Source organism: Agrilus planipennis, unplaced genomic scaffold, assembly GCF_000699045.2.
Source record: "Agrilus planipennis isolate EAB-ADULT unplaced genomic scaffold, Apla_2.0 scaffold87, whole genome shotgun sequence".
Classification (NCBI taxonomy): Eukaryota; Metazoa; Arthropoda; class Insecta; order Coleoptera; family Buprestidae; genus Agrilus; species Agrilus planipennis.
In genome coordinates this window covers 825,552-844,934 of record NW_020439134.1, presented here as the reverse complement: position 1 = coordinate 844,934, position 19,383 = coordinate 825,552, and the positions used below count along the sequence as shown (strand labels likewise).

Genomic DNA, 19,383 nt, shown 5'->3' with positions numbered 1-19,383 from the left:
TAATCGTTTCATAAACTGCAAACTAAATAACAATTTAGAGAAACTTTTGAAATTGAGGAATGGAATCGACAAGAGTCAGCTTTGGCGTTAGTGAGACCATAGCAATAAAGATACACATGAGCAGCTCATTGCATTAAAATTGTGACTAAGTTTCACAACTATCTTCAAATTTCCCACAAAATACAGGAACAATAGCGACAACAGCACCACAGTATTGCCAAGAAAGAAGGCTTGGTCCTTCGAGCCGGATCAATGTTAATGCTGGGGTTTAGAGAAAATAGTTCTTTACCAACACTTGATCTTAGTTTAATTAAAAACTAATTCGAAAACAAATAACATAAAATATTATACTATTAAATACTGAATATGAATAAAATGTTGTTCTGATTTGGTCAAGTTACTGAAAGGTTCTGTATTGTTCAAGTTACTGATAAGTTCTGTCTAAATTTATTGTAAAAGAGAATACTGATGCTTGATGGGCGTGTTCAAAAAGTTAAGGTTGAATAATTTTGGAATGTAACGTGGAGACGAACAACCCACCTATTCTAAGAATATAAGTACGTTTACTTTCCAGAGTAGTGGACCTGTACGTACACGTTTTCAGACCGTTTCCTAGATAAGTGAATGATTGGATTTTCCCATCGTTAGTTCGAAGAACAACCCGATAACAATTACAATTACAAATACATTCCAACGCATAAAATCTGCCTACAATGATTAAATATTCCAAACAACCTATCTTACAAATTTTCTGTTTCTATATCTGGCTTTAACAAAGGCTGATCACCCATCCAAGGACTAACCTCGTCTGACGCTGCTGAGCTTCAGTAATCATACGAATACAGGTGTTGCAAACGTGGTACGGCCATTGTCTACAAACAATAGCAAAATCAAGCTATTTAAGTGCAGGCATAAACATTTTTGTTTCCTTTGATAACAATTGAAAAGTACTGTGTGAAATCTAATAATATCACTGTAGAACAAAGGTTAAAACTTGCAATGTGAATCACTCACCTAAGCCTTTATTGCTTGTCAGTGGCATCCAATTATTTTACTTAATTTCGTCCTTCTAAAAGACTTTTTTAAAGTAAATGCTTACAAACTTAGCAGTCCGTACAAGGGGCGATATTCGAGTCCGTTATCCGGAATAGGTAAGTCCACAAATGGAGTCATTTATCCTACACGAGAATGAGTGGCTGCATCCCCTCCACTCAAAGAGATGAAGCACTTGTCTCCTGCTTCCGTGATTGCCTCTTAATTGGCATTTGGACCGAAGAATATTGTAATTTTCTCAATCAGGTCCGGGTTTTTTTTAAAGACGCTCCATAGTTTGGTCTTTTCTTGCCAGAAAATCACACCCGCTGCAAGCATGCACAAAGAGTCCGAAACCAGCAGGTAATTGCACTTCTCGTTTTAATGACGTGATGGAGAACTGAGTGGGTGTTAGCTCCCCTCTGTCACTTTTCTGTATGATGTCACAGTCTGCGTCTTCCTGTGATATCTTTGTTTCGATGCCCTCGAGATCGAAGGCAATGGCATAAGTGGTCAGTAAGGCGTCTCTTATTGGCCTCGTTATAGAGAAACTTCTCTTGCTGCACTGTGATCACAGTTAAGGTTTCAAATACGATCTCATTAGATAAGAAGGCGGCATGACGACGCAGTTGTTCTGCGGTTTTAGTGCTTCTAAGGGGCCCATCTGCAGGATAACCATCAAACACCACAGACACGTTCTTCCCGAAATAATTAATCGTATAATTGACAATTATCTTCATTGAATCATTTCGGTACCATACTATCTTGTGGAGGTGGTATCCCTCGTCCAATACAATGTGTGTATTCTTTTCAAGAGATACATTTTGGGAGAGTGGGGTAAAAGCGCCGTAGAAAGCGGATTTTGTTCCTATGTCCATTTTTTAGTCGTTGAACAACATCATTGGATAAGGAGTCAATTCAAATTTGAAATGTGTCCGACTGTATAATTATGCACAACCTCTGAAAGATGATGAGTGGATCAACACTAACACGATGAGCACTTTTATGGAGTTAGTTACCATAGTCAACTTGGAGCTTTTTTTTCCTTTTGAACTTGACCTTTCCAAACAGTTGGTCAGTGGTCCGTTCGACCCCTTCGGTGTCAATCGCTAGAGCTAAGTGGCAGTTAATTTCAGAGCCTCCTGAGGGATATTATTTTATTGGTGGCTAGGAATTATGAATGAGCATCAAACCACTCGTTGAGTTTTTTTCACGTCCAACGTGTCTCTTATGATTTGTGAAGGCCTCATATCAACATGTTCTGTAGTCACGCAAAAAAACATCCCAGAAACGTTCTAACTGGTCGCAGATATTTGGCATGTAAACCATGTCTACAGTCCACCGCGCAAGCACACTTGCTGATATCCACGACCATGGGTCAATCTTCCCTGACTCTTCATGGATCTCATGAGAACTTGTTAAATATTGAGAGGTCCACAGGTCAGACCAAAATTTGTCCGATCTGCGAATGGTGAAATCTTTTTTAGTGAACCGGCTATATTCCAAGCGGGACATCCGAAATTGTAAATTCGCCTTATCATGAACGCACTTTCCGCGTAAAAAAATGTCTAACTGAGTGGAAAAATGGTAAGGTCCTACTTCTAATTTCCAGGTGGAGCTCTCAGTCCGCCATCCTTTCAGCTTGAATAGATTTATTCATAAGTGTTGCCATGCGGTAATACAAGATCCAGAGCTTCGCGGTAGGATCTTTCCATTCTAATTTGTCGAAAGCACTCGAAAGCAAAGTTTTGTAGCGATTTATCGACGCTATTCTCCGCGCATATTGTAGCAAACAGTTCTTTTAGACTGCCACCTGTCATAATAGTGCCAATGACACCCATAAATGACATTAATAGGTGAAAAACACCTAGTCTCACCACGACAGTACTCTAACCGGGATTCTCACAATTCTCCACCAGGGATGTCTCGGACTTTCATGTAAAGTGGCTGGTAAAATTTAACAAAGCAAGTACCTTGACCATGAACTTTTATTGTTGCGCTGGCTTCAAGAAGAACTGTCAATATAGTGTCGTACTCCGTAGGTGGAGCGTGAATAAAGGGAAGAAAAACGATTCTGGAACTTTCAAAATCAAGGCCACTAGTCAGTTGCTCATGAGCCCATTCCAACCTGGAATGCTCGGAGTGCTAGGAGTTTTTCCAAACAACCAAAATAACTCTGAAGCTGTAAGTACAGAGTTACTAGCCACTTGACGTCCTTGATGTGCAACGGTTATTGGTATTGCGGACAACCCAGACGTTTTCCTCACAGTACACTGCTTGTTTTCTGAAAGAAGCTACCTACTGAGTGTGCCAGCTTGGACGTACCTCTTCAACCGAAGGATTGGTTGCCTGGTAACACAGAAAAGTTAGGTGTTACTATTATCATGCCACCCATTTCGTCGAACGTATTCTCACACTCTAGTATGTTTACTGGCCTTAACCGCTCTTTTTCCGGATTACTCTTTCTTTCGGTGTACTATTTATCATAAAGAATCCTTTTTCCTATTTTTGTGAAATGTACAAGTACCTGGTGATTTCGCCCACAGCCAATTTCTGTAACAATTATTTTATCACCATAGCGTTTAATGCGGTCAGCTGTGACAGTTCTAATATTTGGTCCGTGAGGTCTTTCAATAAGAATTGACATTCATCTATTCTTTCACCGATGTATGAATATATACATTCCATGTACTCCAAGAGATTTTTTGACTCTGATAGCTTTCTTTTTGATCGAATATGTGATGGCAAGCTGTACAATTGTTAAGACACAATGAGTGATATCTGGCATCAGCAGCGACGTGAACCGACACAGCGGTAAAGCGATCTGCAATCTGCAGCCCCCCTTTGTCTCATCGGCGATTGGTCACGTCAAGAATCGTGCCCTGACAGTGATTCTATTTTGTGTACATTATTTCTTCGAGATTGAGGTGGTTTGCTTTGTATCTTGATGAATGTGTCTGTGATGTTTTCTCCACAAAGGAAAAAAATGCTCCATAGAGACAAGCCCCCAACTAACATCATGATGTCGACAAACCCAGATGTTCCAGAAGTCCGAGCGAGTATAAAAGCCACTGATACAATATCGTTATTTTGATAACTTGATACACACCTTATTCGAATTCTGAACTTATTTTATTCCCCGTAACGAATTTGTAAACGAGTTTGTATATCTACCACCGCTTTCCATTAACTTTAATTATTTCTCTTTTGGCATATTTAATTTATTTTATTATCATTAGTTTTAGGGTTGTTAATGCAATAATTTTTTTATCTAAATTCTTGTGATCATTGCTCATTAACCACTGTACTATGCTTGCACTAAATAGGTGCACGACAAGCACTCATATTTGGTTTAGGCAAGTTATATCGATTGAGCACTGGCTGTTGCTTGCATCTCAAAGCATTGCCTATGTGACAGGTATATTTATTTTATGATTGATTTACAGTTTTGATCAAATTATAAGGCGAAACTCGCTATTGAAGAACTCTTGGTTAAAGAGGAGGAAGTCTATGTAATTTGACGTACTTTTGTTGTTCTGCTACATAATTAGAGGTCAAGCCCTTCAGTGGAATGTCTCAAAAAACCTTATAAAATAAAGGCATTACACTTCAGTGGGATGTCTCGACCTCCTATATAACTGAGGCGATACCCTTCAGTGGGATGTCTCGACCCCAATACATACAAACAAACTATTATTCTACGCCCGTGGCCCGTGATAAATGACTAAGTTCAGACAACTGATACTTTAACATGCACTAACGAACATGTGGCTATAATCACAGTTATAGTCCCGTCTCGCACGACTTCTCTCCTCCCTAGTCAAGACGAACATGCAAAAGCGTAGCCTACCAGAATTCGTTAGTGCACGGTTTTGACTAAGTCGGACTTAGTAACACACAACTTTTGGTATTCCATATTATTGATGATATGCCTGTTACGAACCCTGAATTCCCTGAGTTACTATAAATGGTGCTTGTCGGCCCTAGCCGATGCAGATATCGAGGATTTACCGTGCGCCTCCTTACCACGAATGGTAAATTCACACGCCAGCACCAGGTATACCTGCGTCCTGGGTGGCCTCGAGGGCCGGTGTGAGTCGCCGAAACGACTCGGTTGGTTCAGGCTGGTGCATCAGCCGTCACCGGTGGGTCTATCCATGCCCCACTAGTAGGTAAGGGTTTGAGGTCACGGTATTGGCGTCTACCGCCCCCACGAGTCCATTCCTCAACATAGACCTAAGACGCGCACCCTTCACTCGGTACTCTTATGCGCGCCCCGGGCTTGAGAGGCCTAATCCCATGGTACCAGGGCATCATTGGTTTGCCATCCCAGCAGAGGGGCGATATTGCACTCGCTTTACCTCGCTAGTCCTCTCCAGGTTCGTGATGGGTGCATACGTGACGCAGCCGGCTCGCCAGTACATACGGTCCCATGCCACCTCCGTGCTTATCAGAATCAGTTTCAATTAGTACGTTCGCTCTCGCTAGGGGACACCAGCAAGTAGCTGCCGTCTCCTCTCAAAAAGACCTCGGGCGAATGCTTTCAGGGCATCATGGCTCTCTCTCGTTGCCAGGACTTGGTTGACATTCGGCTCACCCGTGGGGTCCCAAAATACGCCGATATGTATAAGGTCTCCGTTATCGTCGTAGAGCGGGCACCTGACCAGCAAGTGTTCCCAACTTTCGACGGGGTCCCCACATAAACACGCCTCACTTTCTGCCAATCCTCTCTGGTACAAGAACCCGTTCATGCTTCCATGTTCGGTGATCAGGTACCCTGCAGCCATGCTTGGATCAAACCATCCGCGCACTCCTGATACCGACAGACCGGCGATTTCATCATTGCTGACTACGTCGCCGGGATCCATCGGTATCCCACGCTTCGCCTTGAAAGTGAGCGCCCGCCTCTCTGCCTCCAGCACCCACAGGATCTCTCCCATGAGTACCTGCATCGCATCGGTAGAGACGGTTGGACACACCTTCAGGCAAGCCAGTAGTGCCACCCTTTCGCATCACCTCATCAAGTTTCTTCCTACCACCGTACGGAGCGTCTGATACCAAACGTTTGATCCGTACAGGGCACACGCAGTCAGGAGGCCTTTTAAACACACTACGGACAGCCCGCTTGCCTAGCCCCCACTCCGTGCGCAGGACTCTTCGCAGGGGCCCTACTACTGCTAATAGCCTGCTCCTTAATGTCTCGAGGTGTGGCCGAAAAGCCAACCTCCCTCCTACGCACACACCGAGGTATTTCACGGTGCGTACATACCCTACTGTTAAGTTGCCGCTTCTCAACACTAGCGGCCGAGTATCGGACGGAGCCCTGGGGACATCCTCTAGTAACCTGCCTACTAACCTGGGTTCGTGGTCCATAGGCTCTAACTTCTCTGTCGTGGAAATAGCTTCGCCACAAGGCTAGCTCTTCACATCCCACTCGTTGGAGCCTTGCGACAATACGGCTCCAGTGCAAGTTATCGAACGCGCTTGCGAAGTCAATGAACAGACCTAGAACATAGCGTTTTTCGGACCTGCTCACCGTCCGCTTCACTTCATGCCAGGCACTTTCGGTGCACTGGCCAGGCTTGAAACCGAACTGCTTTTCACTTTGCTGGTTGCCCAGCTTCGCTCGCAGTCGGAAGACCATTAACCTCTCCAGGACCTTCCCTAGGACCGGGAACAGACACACAGGCCTATCCGATCCGGGGTTGGTCAGATCTCTATCCGGGGACTTCAGCAGAGTAATTACCCTCCCAAGCTTCCACTGTGTAGGGAAGACTCCGGTCTGCAGACATCGATTGTAGAGGCACTGAACGTGCACAGGGGCCATCTTCCACAGCCGCTTGGCCATTTCGGGTAGTATCCCATCTACTTCGGGAGCCTTACCGGGTTTCAGTTTGCCAACGGAAGCCTCAACTTCCTCCCTGTCAAAATGCTCGTCGGGCCTCCTGTACTTAGGCTCCCTTCGATCCGGTTGCGGACCTTCAGGGAACCACACTTTCAGGAGGAGCTCGGTGCTTTCTCTCCTGGTTCGGCCGACGTTGTCGCCTTCCCTGATCTCTCCTAGCGCTACGGTCTTATTCCTCCCGCGGCAGATCTTGTCGACCTGTCCCCACGGGTCACGGTTTCCCTCAACGTTGACAAACTCCCGCCAACTCCTTTCCTTTTCGGCTCTCACGGCTTTGTTGTAGGATCGGACACCTTCTCTATAGTCCCTTTGCAGGTTTTCCTTATTCGGTTGTCCTCTCCTTCGTGCTTTTTGGACCCTTTTCCTCCTACGCCTCAGGGCATTCCTTTGGTTTCGGAGGTCGTTCGTCTACCAGGGAGGTATTGCCCTGGCAGGCCGCTTAACCCTTCTCAGTACCTGGTCATTCGCGTCCACTACCCATCCTTGCAGCCGAGCAACCATCTCGCCGAGGGGTAGCTTCTCAAAGTCAGCCGAAGGACTGACCTTTTGAAGTACCGCCTCCTCCAAGTCTGCACAACAGGCTTCCCTGATGGACCACGCTGGAAGAGCGGACGGTTCTCCGGTGGTATTGTTGGCTGCACTCTCTGTGATCTCAATCAGGATGGGATTGTGATCGCTAGAGGACCAGGTTGGTTCTATCCTCCAAGCGACATTTGCGCGCAGCCCCCTTGCGAGGGTGACGTCAATATCGCTCTCCGCTACGGTCGTCTCGTATGTACACGTTTCCGACCGTACGTTGAGAATCTACAACTCATGGGTTAGGATAACCTGCTCCAGGCTTTTCCCCCTCTCTACCTTCGCACTACGGCTTGACATGCCCTTGCTATGCTACAGGTGTGACTCAGCGTTGGCATCCAGGCCGATCAAAACCGCTCGTCGTCTGCTCTCTCAACGATCCGTTCGATACTCCGTATGCTGTCCTCGATGTCGCCACCAAATTGGCAATATTGAGAGCAGACGTACAACTCCCCGAACGGGCAGTTCAGATAGGCGAACGCCTCACACCTGGTTAGTTGTTGGCTTAGATCGACTACGTCAATCTCGGAGTTGTCAACCACCACTACCGCTTTGGGATCTTCTCCACCTTGTTTCCCCACAATCACCATTCCCGAGGGCAGTCCTCGGACGCCGCCATCTACGACATATGGCTCTAGCAGCAAGGCAACACTGATCCCGTTCTCGCGCATAAGCACGCGGACTTCGCACATGACTACATAGGATCTCCTACAGTTCAGCTGGTGAACTTTTGTTCGCCATCACGCGTATTTGCTTGCCCTTTCCTGCATTGCTGCTATGAATAACGGGCAGGTTGCCGACTTGGTCGAGTGATCATGCGTTGCAGTTTACACAGCTTATGGGCTTGTCGCAGCCCCTTTGCTGGTGACCACTCTCACCACAGCGGAAGCACAGCGCGGAGACGGTGCTTCTGCAGGTTGCCTTCTTGTGTCCGAACCCTTGACACTTAAAGCAACGTAGTACGTCTTGAGTGTCCTCAACTCTGCATGACTGCATGCCGAGGTACACCCGCTTCTCGCACAGTACGTATTGTTTAACTCGAGGGGTTACCTCGAGCGTTATCCAGCACTCGCTGGTCGGGCATGCACCACTTGTACCTTTCCGCATTGCAGGAACTGGCCTCCTACTTCTGATCGCCACCCGGGAAGCAAACTCCTCGGGTGGGATCACATCCCCCAGGTTCTTGACCTGGAGATCCCTGAGGACCTCCTGGTCTGATAGGGCCGCAGGTACATCCTTATGAGGACTTTCGGCCCTATCTTCTTCGGGGTGTTGACCGAGAGACCCTGCTTCTTGAGCTCTTCGCTCTTTAGCAAGTCTTCGTCTCAGTGACGACTCCCTCCTTCACCCTTCGCAGCGCACACACCCGGACTCGTCCGAGTGCACCACCAACTGCCAATACTTTTCGCCTTGACTTCGTCCGCGGAGAGTTTGCCGTCTAGTGACCTCATGATCACCGGGACGCCCTTCTCCTTCGAGGCAGCCCTATTACCAGGCTTGGCCGTCTTCTTGGTATCCTTTAATACAGGGCGGCTAGGCTTGGGAGCTTTAGCCGGGGTCGGTTTACCCGACTTTGGCTTCTCCCCTCGCACTTTGTCCGCAAACGACACCCCTGGTTGTACCACCTGGGAGCCGCAACGACCGGACGCGCCGCCATCGCTATCTCCTTCTCAATGAGAGCTTCCAATAGGATGCCCTCGCACTCGGGTGCCTGTCCAGGATGAACTTGGCAGCCATCTAGAGATTTTGTTGCCTTCATCGAAGACAAAGCTAAGGAGACTCTCCCCGATCTGCCTTATCTTCTCCAACTCCTTTGCCCGGCGTTCCTTACGAGCTCCCCCCGTTTCCGGCAATCATATGCTCTTAGGATCTTCGGGCTTCTCACCGGGCAACTCCTTGGGCCACCACCGCCTTGGTCGCAGCCCCTTTGCCGCTCTTCGCCTTCCTGGCGGGGTGCGACTTAGTTGCCTTGGGGACCTTCGCCCCCTCAGCAGCCACCACCCCCTTACTATCGCCCTTGGCCTTGGCTTTGGGCTCTCGCCCTCAGCCTGGTGCGGGGAGGACCACCCGGCAGCCTTCTCTTTGCCTCACCCTTACTTGCCTGCTTGACCAGGTCTCCCCCGTTCGCACGTGTGGTTCTGTGGCCTAGCATCTCCACCACCACCAGGTTGTGAGCCTGTGGGGCAAACCTCTGCAGGTTCAAGCTTCTCGGCACTTGGCTTCACTACAGCGTCAGGCTCGCCATCACTTGAACCATCACGAGCCCTTCGCTGGCCAGTAGCATCTCCAGACACCCCACACCGGCGTAGGGATGCCTCACTCTCCTCCGTCGATTCAGAACAGTAGCTGAATGGCGACCGGGAGGGGGCCTGCTCTGGAACCCCCCGCCCTGTCGGCTCTGCCCTTTTCGAAGGGGCTGAAGCAGTAACCTTCTTTTCGTTAAATTCCATTTCCATAGCTGTAGTTGTGGTTGTCCTTAGCGCCTTGCAAGCATTTTTAAGGTGTGGCCCGCTAACAAGGTCGGGTCCCCCCACCACGACAAGGTGACAACCAAGGGGGGCCCTATCCGATGCAACGTTACTGGTCTCTATTGACTTGTCAAATATGTGAACTTAACGGTCAAGGTGTAATGATCTGATTGGGTTTTGTTGGGGTTTCGCCAATCCTTGCAACAAATGTTGGATCACTTAATGGTTCCCCAAAAATTAAAAGAATGAAGTATATTTATTCGAATTTTTGTGTTTTCTTTATTAGCTTGTACGGAACTCATAAAAGAATTTGAATAAGTTACTAATAACACACAGGTTAGTATAAAAGGTCCTACCACTATTGACGATCACGATCACTGTTAATTTTTTCAATTAAAGAAATACACATCTTTCGAAGGTTTATTTGTGTTTTATTTATTTACCTGCCCAACACCAGTTTTAACGAGGTCGTACCCGACCCGGGATGAACCGGTATCATTGGGAATAGTTTTTCCTTTAATTTGTGTGAGAATACAACAATTTGAACAAGGGGGACACTACATCAATAACTATATTAACTTTTAACTTTAAATTTTATGTTATACACAGGTACATATAGTTTATATGAACTAGTGTGGTAAATACAGATGTCTGAGTGACTTGACAGTTGAATCATGAATGAGTAGCATGATCGCATTGATCAGCATATATGCATAATATAAGCGAGGATTGTTTGATTTCAGATTATAAAATTAGAAACACTAAAACTAACACAAGAATTCGGCAAATAACATTCTCATGGTTAACATCAGTAATAATAATAATAGTAAGTTTTACCCCGTTTCAGCTAATATTATTAGTTTTCCGATTCTGGAAAAGGTATTGTCTCGCAAGAAACAATTTAATTACCATCGCTTTATCAGAACTAAAATTTTCTCGGAATTGCTCACGTCTTTTATGACATATTCCAGGATTTTATTGGTGACGTCTTTGTTTCTCTTCTTGTCTTGTTAATTTTCCTATATTACACTGTCGTAAGTTTTCCTTTCTTCCATCCATCATTTAAAGCAACTATTTTTAGGATCGTAATCGACCTATCTTCTGAAACATAATTAATGTCGTCTTTTATACGTGTTCCAGCAAAGAAAGGTATTGTATGAGAATTGCTTTATGTAATTGAGAGATATAGTCCTTCTTGAAACGCGAATGAAAAAAATGTCAGAACTGTGAATGTACTCTCGTCGTCAAATACGAAACTGTGTCAGCGTAGACAAAACAAGAAACACTTCTAAACCTAATAAACGGAATATTTCTAGATAAAAAACTTCCTCCTAAAGATTAAGGATTTGTATAATACTTAAATACCGTTTCTACGTGCAGTGGGCGTAAATTGAATAATCTGACGGTGAGAGTAAATTGTGAAGGCCGTGACATGGATACTTCATGCACCGGAGTGGGGGTTGCAACCTAGCAACGGTGTGTTCTAGTAGCGATTTTCCCTAAAAGTACCTTTCTTATTCATTTTTTATTGTATTTTCAGAATATCATATTCGTTACTTCCAATCATGTAATTTTTTAAAAAAAAAACACCGAACATCCCTATTGCAGGTTTTCAAATAGTATAATTGCCAACTAACCGATTACTGTATTATTTTATCAAATTCTGTAAAATTGCGAAAATTCGTTTTTTGAGAAGATACAAAATTAGTAATTTATTGTCTAATACTTAAAACCCTGCATCTCTTAAACGAAGTGTTTCCCGGCACAACATTTTATGAACTTTTTACTCGGCAAAATTAATAAATCTCCCAAAACGTTAGCCGTTCTTCTTAAAGCGCCCTGTATATCTTTTTACCAATTAGTTATGAAGTTGGAAAATCCACTTTTTCCACATATTTATAACAATTTAATAATATTACCGCTAAATGGTTCGACCATATAAAAATTTAACTAACATTTAACATTCTGAAGCAATTGTTTAGCATATTAACCGAGTATGTGAAAACGGAAGACTGAATTTTATATCAGAGCATAACACCCTTCACACTGCGTTAAAAATAAGACTTAACACATATCTTTTATAGATATGCGTGAATTTTTCTTCAATGTTAATCCTATACCTTGTTTAATACACTTCGTCGAAATCTTAAAAATCTCTCAGTTCCATTTGGCTTCAGTTTTCTTGCAGTATGCAGCAAAGGAATATCAACAAACAACATTTTTAAAGATATTCTGTTCTACAACAATGCTACTGTAATCTGTATGAACACTTCTGATGAAGCCCTCGGCCCGGGGATTTAAAGCTGTATATATTTACCATCTTCCCTATCCCATTTACGAGAGATTATTATCCACAATCAGCTGGTAGGGAGTAAGGACGGAGAGTTTATCGGTTGTTCTTCAACAGTAGCATCGGGACCCATATTAAATTAAGAATAAGGAATTATAGCTTTGCATGCATCTTCTACTGGATATGTAACAGTAGAGATATTAACGAGTTATATTTTAAAAAATGACAGGAACTATTGCAAATAGAGTTAATGAGGACCATGGGGGTAACAACTCCTATTTGTGAGGGGATCCCCTCGAATGTTAAGTGCGAGATTATAATTCATCTACAGATAGTTATGTTAGCAGACGTACGGTGAGAAAGCAATATGTCAAGATATTAGAACGCAGTTTAGGCCATTATCAAGAAAAACTCAACCTTTGGCTGATTACATTCACTGCACTGCTCATACATCTAACTTACAATTAGCAGCACAGATCGTAGTTGTATGCAGTCCATTAATTTTATCCGCTTTTACTGCTGTCAATGAACATGGAAGTTTAGTATCTCGAAGTGGTAAAATTAAAGCTATTTTGAAAGACGTAGCTTTATCTTCTGAAAACTCAAGTTTTCAAATTATTCATTCATTATGCCCCACACGGTGGTTATGGTGAATGGGACCTGTTCATACTACATTGAATGAATTTCAAATTGTCCTTGATTCATTGACAGCAAAACACAAGCAGTTAAAAATATAGTTATTTTTTATTCTCATTTGTCAGATAGTAACTCGTTCGTTTGGGTTAATAGGACTTAAGCTAACAAGTAGCACACTGTAATTTATTGAAATTATCAGACGTGGATTGGAATTTCCAGTGTTTTAGAACTCATCAGCACGTCATAGGCAGCCGCAACTGATCTCCAACCAAATCCCCCTTAAAAGCAAATTGATAGTGCTTAATAATACAGTATATTGCCATCTACTGGTATCTGTAGCTTTAATACATTTTAAAAGGTCATGTTAAGATAGGTATTTACCCAACTGAATCGGCGACTCAACTTGTATACGTAAAAGACATGTAAACCAAATTAATAAGGACGATACCGTAGTACAATTGATCAATTATTTAAATGTAGATCGTCTATTTGGTCCGCGATCACATATAGACCTATTTCTTGGGGACAATTTGGAGCTTGAGGACTTGGTTTTCAGTAGCGAATGTTAGTAAATGAACTCTGATGGTTGTTGTTTGCTGATATATTAGTGTTATTTTAAACGTGCGGTTTTTAGAATTTGCCCGACATCGGTTGATAGATGCTGTCTTAATTGGTCCCATGTTCCAGGCAGTGGCAGATTATATCCCAAAAGCAAATCCAGCGGAGATCGTACGATGACTGTGTTAAAGCGTTTGGGGATTGTAAACGTCATAATCGAAAGGAACTGGCCCAAGATCTTATGTATCGCCTAACCAAGTAAAATGTTTTAAGTCTTAGTTGCACATATTTGGTATGCAGATATAGTCCAAAGCTCCAACTGTCACTGCTGACAGCAGACCTTCCATTAGTATTTTATTAGGAATTACGTGCCGTTATCGTTAATGATGGTTCCCAGATCCCCAAAACGAGGGAATACCTATTTCACCTACTATGGTCATTATCATTGAAATGGCGTTGATCGTAATATCGATACCTAAGAATCCGGCAAGAAGTGTGCGTTAGTATTCGCAAATAATACTTTAACGTATTGTGCTCTTAGTTGGTGAATATAGATAATTATCTTAAAGGGTGTAGGTGCTTCCATAGCTCGATGAGAGCGTGTTGGTCTTGCTGTTGGACTACCTTTACGTTGCCTTTTTATTTTTATGAGTCTGAAGGACATGCAGAAGGCGACGACTAGGCGGTGACGATTGGTTGTTTGTTGATATGTTGTTGGTGAAATTGAATGGATAGCGGTTGATGGTTCGAGTTTCGGTGGTACCAAGTTGTCAAAATTGTTACAGATATCCGAGCATGGTTCAGTGTCGGCTAGCTGTCTGTCCTATTCTAAAATCAAATTGGTGATTTAGGAATATTTTTTGTCGGTGGTTTCTGTGTGGAGTTGTTGTCGGTTGTATTATTGCTTAGCGTCTGTTAAGTTATATGATTGATGATTGATTCGAACTCATTTTCTAAGTGTTCTGCTAGAAGTTTCGCTTTTTCGTAGTTAGTAATTGCAGTGGTGGTGTCGTCAATTTAGGGTGGTTTGATCTCGTTATTTTTCTTTTTGAAACTGTTTGCGAGAGAGTAAAGGGTTTCATAAGAGTTTTCCATTTTATCGAGTTTTTCGCTCCATTTTCAGTTGTGAATTTCGTTCAGTCGTGATTTTACTTCATTTGTGAGTGTAAGTTTCCTTTATCTTGTGGGTCGTATGTTTGAAGATACTTCTTCCTGGCTCCGCCTTTTTCTTTGATTAGATTCTTAGTATTGTTGGGATGTATGTTATACTAAATTCTTTGGTTCTGGTCGATCGAAGCTTCATTTGTAGATTCGATTTGTAGTTTTCGCAGTTTTAGGTTTTATTTGTAAAATGTCTTTTTCTATCTGTTATATAATATAAATATGAAATCGAAACTAGACCATAACACTGATAAAAATACATTAACCGAATATATAAATATAGAAGGATCACCAACTCCATATTGGTAAGCTAGCGATAGAAAATTAAATCCTTTGAATCCATTTTTATTCCTAGAGGAGAAAGTGGAAAACAATAGCACCAGGCGGCGTAGTACTGCAGTCATAGCTAAGCTAAGGTGTAACAGGGCAACAGCCTTCTTTAAATGGAAACACCCTTCTTTAAAATATAGGCAGCGTGCTGTAACATCCCTACTTTTATGTTTTTATGTGTCTTTTGTTCTATTTAAGGTTTATTGTTCTACATTATCTTTGTTGCTTAAATAAACTCTACCAAAACTCAAGTTCACCTTAAAAGTTTCCTGTCTTATCAGAATTCTAGCTCTAACTAAAATACTTTTTCTATAAAAAACTAGCAACAATTGACAAGAAAAAATTAAATGTAAATTACCACAATTTTTCCTTATACAAATTAAATTTAATATTCCTCAATAATCTATCGGGTCCAAAACTATCTTATCCTTCAATAAAATACATAAAATTTCAATGAAGCCGGTTAAGTGGTTTCGGAGATTAGCGTGTACCAATATAGTGACACGTGATTTTTATAAAATAAGATAGTAAAATGATACATACAAATATAAAACCCTAATGCATACATCGGTACTCTTCAAATCAAAGCAACAATGACATGCACTCAGAAGTAATGAAATGCTATTTTTGCTGAAGAAATCGTAAGCGTTTGTTTGTTTCTGTGGATATTTTATTGTTTGCATAATAGGTTCTTTTCCATCAGGTTAATCGTCAATATAAACGTCACTCTCTGCTGCTAACTGGGTTACTACATTTAAAGGTCTAGAGGCATTTCTAAGGGATGGTCCATTAATTTCGTAAAGTCAGAAGGGATCCGACAAAATCTCACCAAATCTCACTAATGGGGAGGAAGCCTAAATTTTTAAAAAGACACCTCACGTAATTAATGGATGTCCCCATATCAACGGTTCAAGATTTGCAGAACCCATCAGATAACATAACCATCAACAACGAACTACATATGTACGCGAATAAAGCAGCATATTTCCAGCTAATGTACCTTAACAAGCACATAATATACCAGCAGTTTACAAAATTGGCGTAACAGCGACGGCGTAATTTCAATTTCTAAAGATAATAAACCTCCGTTTCCATAAGAAAATGTTAGTTTGTTCACGGTATACGGTGGCCTAATATAATTAATATGCTATTCTCATTTTGCCATGCTTTTATAATACAATGTTCACACTATCGCGTGTGAACTGTACTCAAATTTAATTATCAATGGGTCAATTTTTAACGTCGTCTGAAATCAATTTTAAAATGAAAACTTAGCGAATGTTGACTTTTCCTACGTAACCTTCCAATTCTCAGCAATCAAGTTTAAGATTTCTTCAATTAACGTTTTAAATTAGTTTAGATGACGTATGAGGTTACAGCAGAAATAACACAACAACACTTTTGTCATGCTATTTTATTTATGGGAATGTGGACCTTAAAACATCTTTTTGATCTGCATAGTTAATATACAATATTGCATCTTTTGTAACCTTCACTAGAACATTAGAATATTTCGAAAATTATGATTTCAAATTTGAAAATTTGTTCAAAAACGTAATTGGGCATGCTCTCTTCAATTTAAATAACAGTATCCGGTTATACCGGAAGTTGACAACAACTTCGTCATTTTAAATGGGACACCCTATATACTATGAGCTTTTAAATTCTACTTGCGATTCTAGTTAGACTTTCATAAGGCTTTCCTACTTCTAAAATTTACTGTTTTCGAAATATTAATTTATTTTAAAGCAGTAGGTAGCGAAACGGCATGACTATTTTACAGTAAGAAAGCCGGACCAGCAATATTCACAGGAGAGGTAGCTATACCCGCAAGCTTTCCGTCCGTACTTTAAAAGTGAGTTTATTATTTACAGGGTGTTAGATAATTAATGGCGAATTTGGTTAATCTCAAACAATTGTAAGTCCATTTCTTCAAATGGAACACCCTGTATGTATTCCCACAGACATATGCAGAATTTTATTCTCTTTCGTATGGTACTATGGTTTCCTATATATATCTCCTATAATTTTAATTATTGTCACTTAGTGTTAGAAGTGTTCGAAATGTGGTGTAGCAGGCGAATGATGAGGATACTGTGGAGAGAGAAAGCTAGAAATGAAGAGGTACTAGAAAGAGTAGGAGAACATAGGACTCTATGAAAGTCAATAAGAAATAGGCGAAATAGGTTGGTAAGACATTATCTCAGGCAAGAAGGACTAGTCAGACACATTAGAAGCAGAAACAGGAGAGCCTTGGAAGGAGACCTAGATTAGATTACTGTTCGCTAACAATTAAAGATATGGGTTGTTGTAGTTTTGGGGAAATGCGAAAATTAGCTTAGGAAAGAGTGGAGGTGCATGTCCAACCAGTGTTAGGACTGATGACCTGATGATGATGATGAATCAGTGTCAATTATTGAATACTATTGTTATTAAAAATGGAAAATAATGATTCGTATTCAAATTAAGAAAAATTTAAGAAATCAATTGCAATACAGTAGACTGCAGACAACAATAGTAAAAACAACAAATAAACAATAAATAAAATAATTAATTAACAATATCAGCTGATAATAATTAAATATATTAGTTTAATCGTTCGATATGCCTCCCATTTTGCATTAAACAATTTTTTACCCTTCCGGTGTCTTATCTATAGTAGCTCGAGCCATTAAACGAATACATTAACTAATTATCACCTGATATCGTTAATTGTTTAATGTTATTTATTGTTTACTTGTTATTTTACTATTGTTTTCTGTTAATACAGTATTACAATTGATTTCTTAAAGTTCTTTTCAGTTTAAATACATATTTTCATTTTCCATTATGAATAACAATAATATTCAATAACTGACACTGACAATCAAAATATTAAATTACTAAACTATCAGTGTGGGTATTTAAGTGACAAAAATTAACTTGTAATATTTCTGTTAAGAATTTCACAGCGATCTTCGTAAAGAATTAAACGATTTAGTTGCTTTTAAGGGACAAGAGNCATGAACAGTGGGCGCGACGGAAAAGAAAAGGTTAGAAGCGTTCGAAATGTGATGTTACAGACGAATGATGAAGATACCGTGGATAGAGGTTTGAAATGAAGAGGTAATAGAAAAAATAGGACAACAGAAGACTCTATGGAAGTCAATAAAGATAAGCGAGATAGGTTAGTAGGACACCTTCTCAAGCATAAAGGTCTAATTAGGGACATATTAGAGGCAGAAACGGGAGTTAGGAAGGGTAGAGGTAGACCCAAATTAAATTACTGTTCGCATATAGTTAAGGATGTGGGTTGTTCTAGTTTTAGGGAGATGTGAAGATTAGCTTAGGATAGGAAAGAGTGCAGGTGCATGTCCAACCAGTCTTAGGACTGACGACCTTATGATAATGATAAACTTACAATTCGGTTCTTGACATGCCATTACTATATCAGATTTATATCCTTCATAAATTTATCAGTATTTAAATGGCTTTATTTTTAAAACGAACAAAAGATATAGTTCATTTTTTTTTCTAACAAGTGTACGCCACTGAATTTCGATAACGAGCATATATTTATAGTGACAATTGTTTCAGGTTGTGGCCAACATATGCGAGTGCGTATAATAATTTAGGAACTTTGCTGGCTAACGAATCAGAAGCAGAAAGTCATTTCCTTTCTGCCATACACTATTCATCGGATCACATTAACGCTCACTACAATTTGGGTCAACTGTACAGGTAAATGAGTTATTTATATTTACACATGAAAAGTCGGAAATAGCTACTGCTTTAATTCTAAAATAAGTACTGCTTGAACTTACCTATTGAACTTTAACATAATTCACGAAACTTTTAATACATTTCTTTGACACTTAAAGTCATTGCAGAAAATAATAAGAAAAATAAACATAGAAAATATGAAACCAAAAATCACGAACATTACAAAGAAAAACAAGGAAATTGCCAAATAATGAACATTAAGTTATCGCCCAAACATTTATCAAAACCTCCAGATTGGGTCCATGATTTCAAACTTATTACATCTCATCAGTACACCACAGGTGGTTCCGATAAATTACTACTAAACCGAAGTTGCTCCATCAAGTAGCAATACATCATCATCTGCAGGGCCACTACACGGCCGGACTATCCTGTCGTTGGACTGATATAATATGCTCTGAGATTACTTATTCTTTTTGACAAATACTCAAGCGCACACTTTATTTCCCAGTTCAGGAATAATATGCCAAAAATTTAAAATATGCCAATAAGTTTTAATAATGGAAGTTATTCGGCTAATGATTGAAAGCATCAAATTATAATTCTATAAAAATCCATAATCTTCAACAATAACACGTTATTAATTGGAAATGTTGACGAATATTAATATTATATATAAAAGAAATTATGAGTGCTGTCAGCACAGGGCAAAGTAGTATTACGTA

At 41.1% G+C, this 19,383-nt stretch overlaps 1 protein-coding gene across 1 annotated transcript in view; it reads left to right on the top strand.

Moving 5' to 3' along the window:
- The window catches only part of LOC108737620 (transmembrane and TPR repeat-containing protein 1-like), a 254,778-nt gene that overhangs the window by 160,418 nt on the left and 74,977 nt on the right, over nucleotides 1–19,383 (top strand). The window contains exon 9 of the mRNA XM_025977791.1: nucleotides 18,533–18,676. Within this exon, the coding sequence (XP_025833576.1) occupies nucleotides 18,533–18,676 (144 nt within the window). The remainder of the gene's footprint in view (nucleotides 1–18,532; nucleotides 18,677–19,383) is intronic.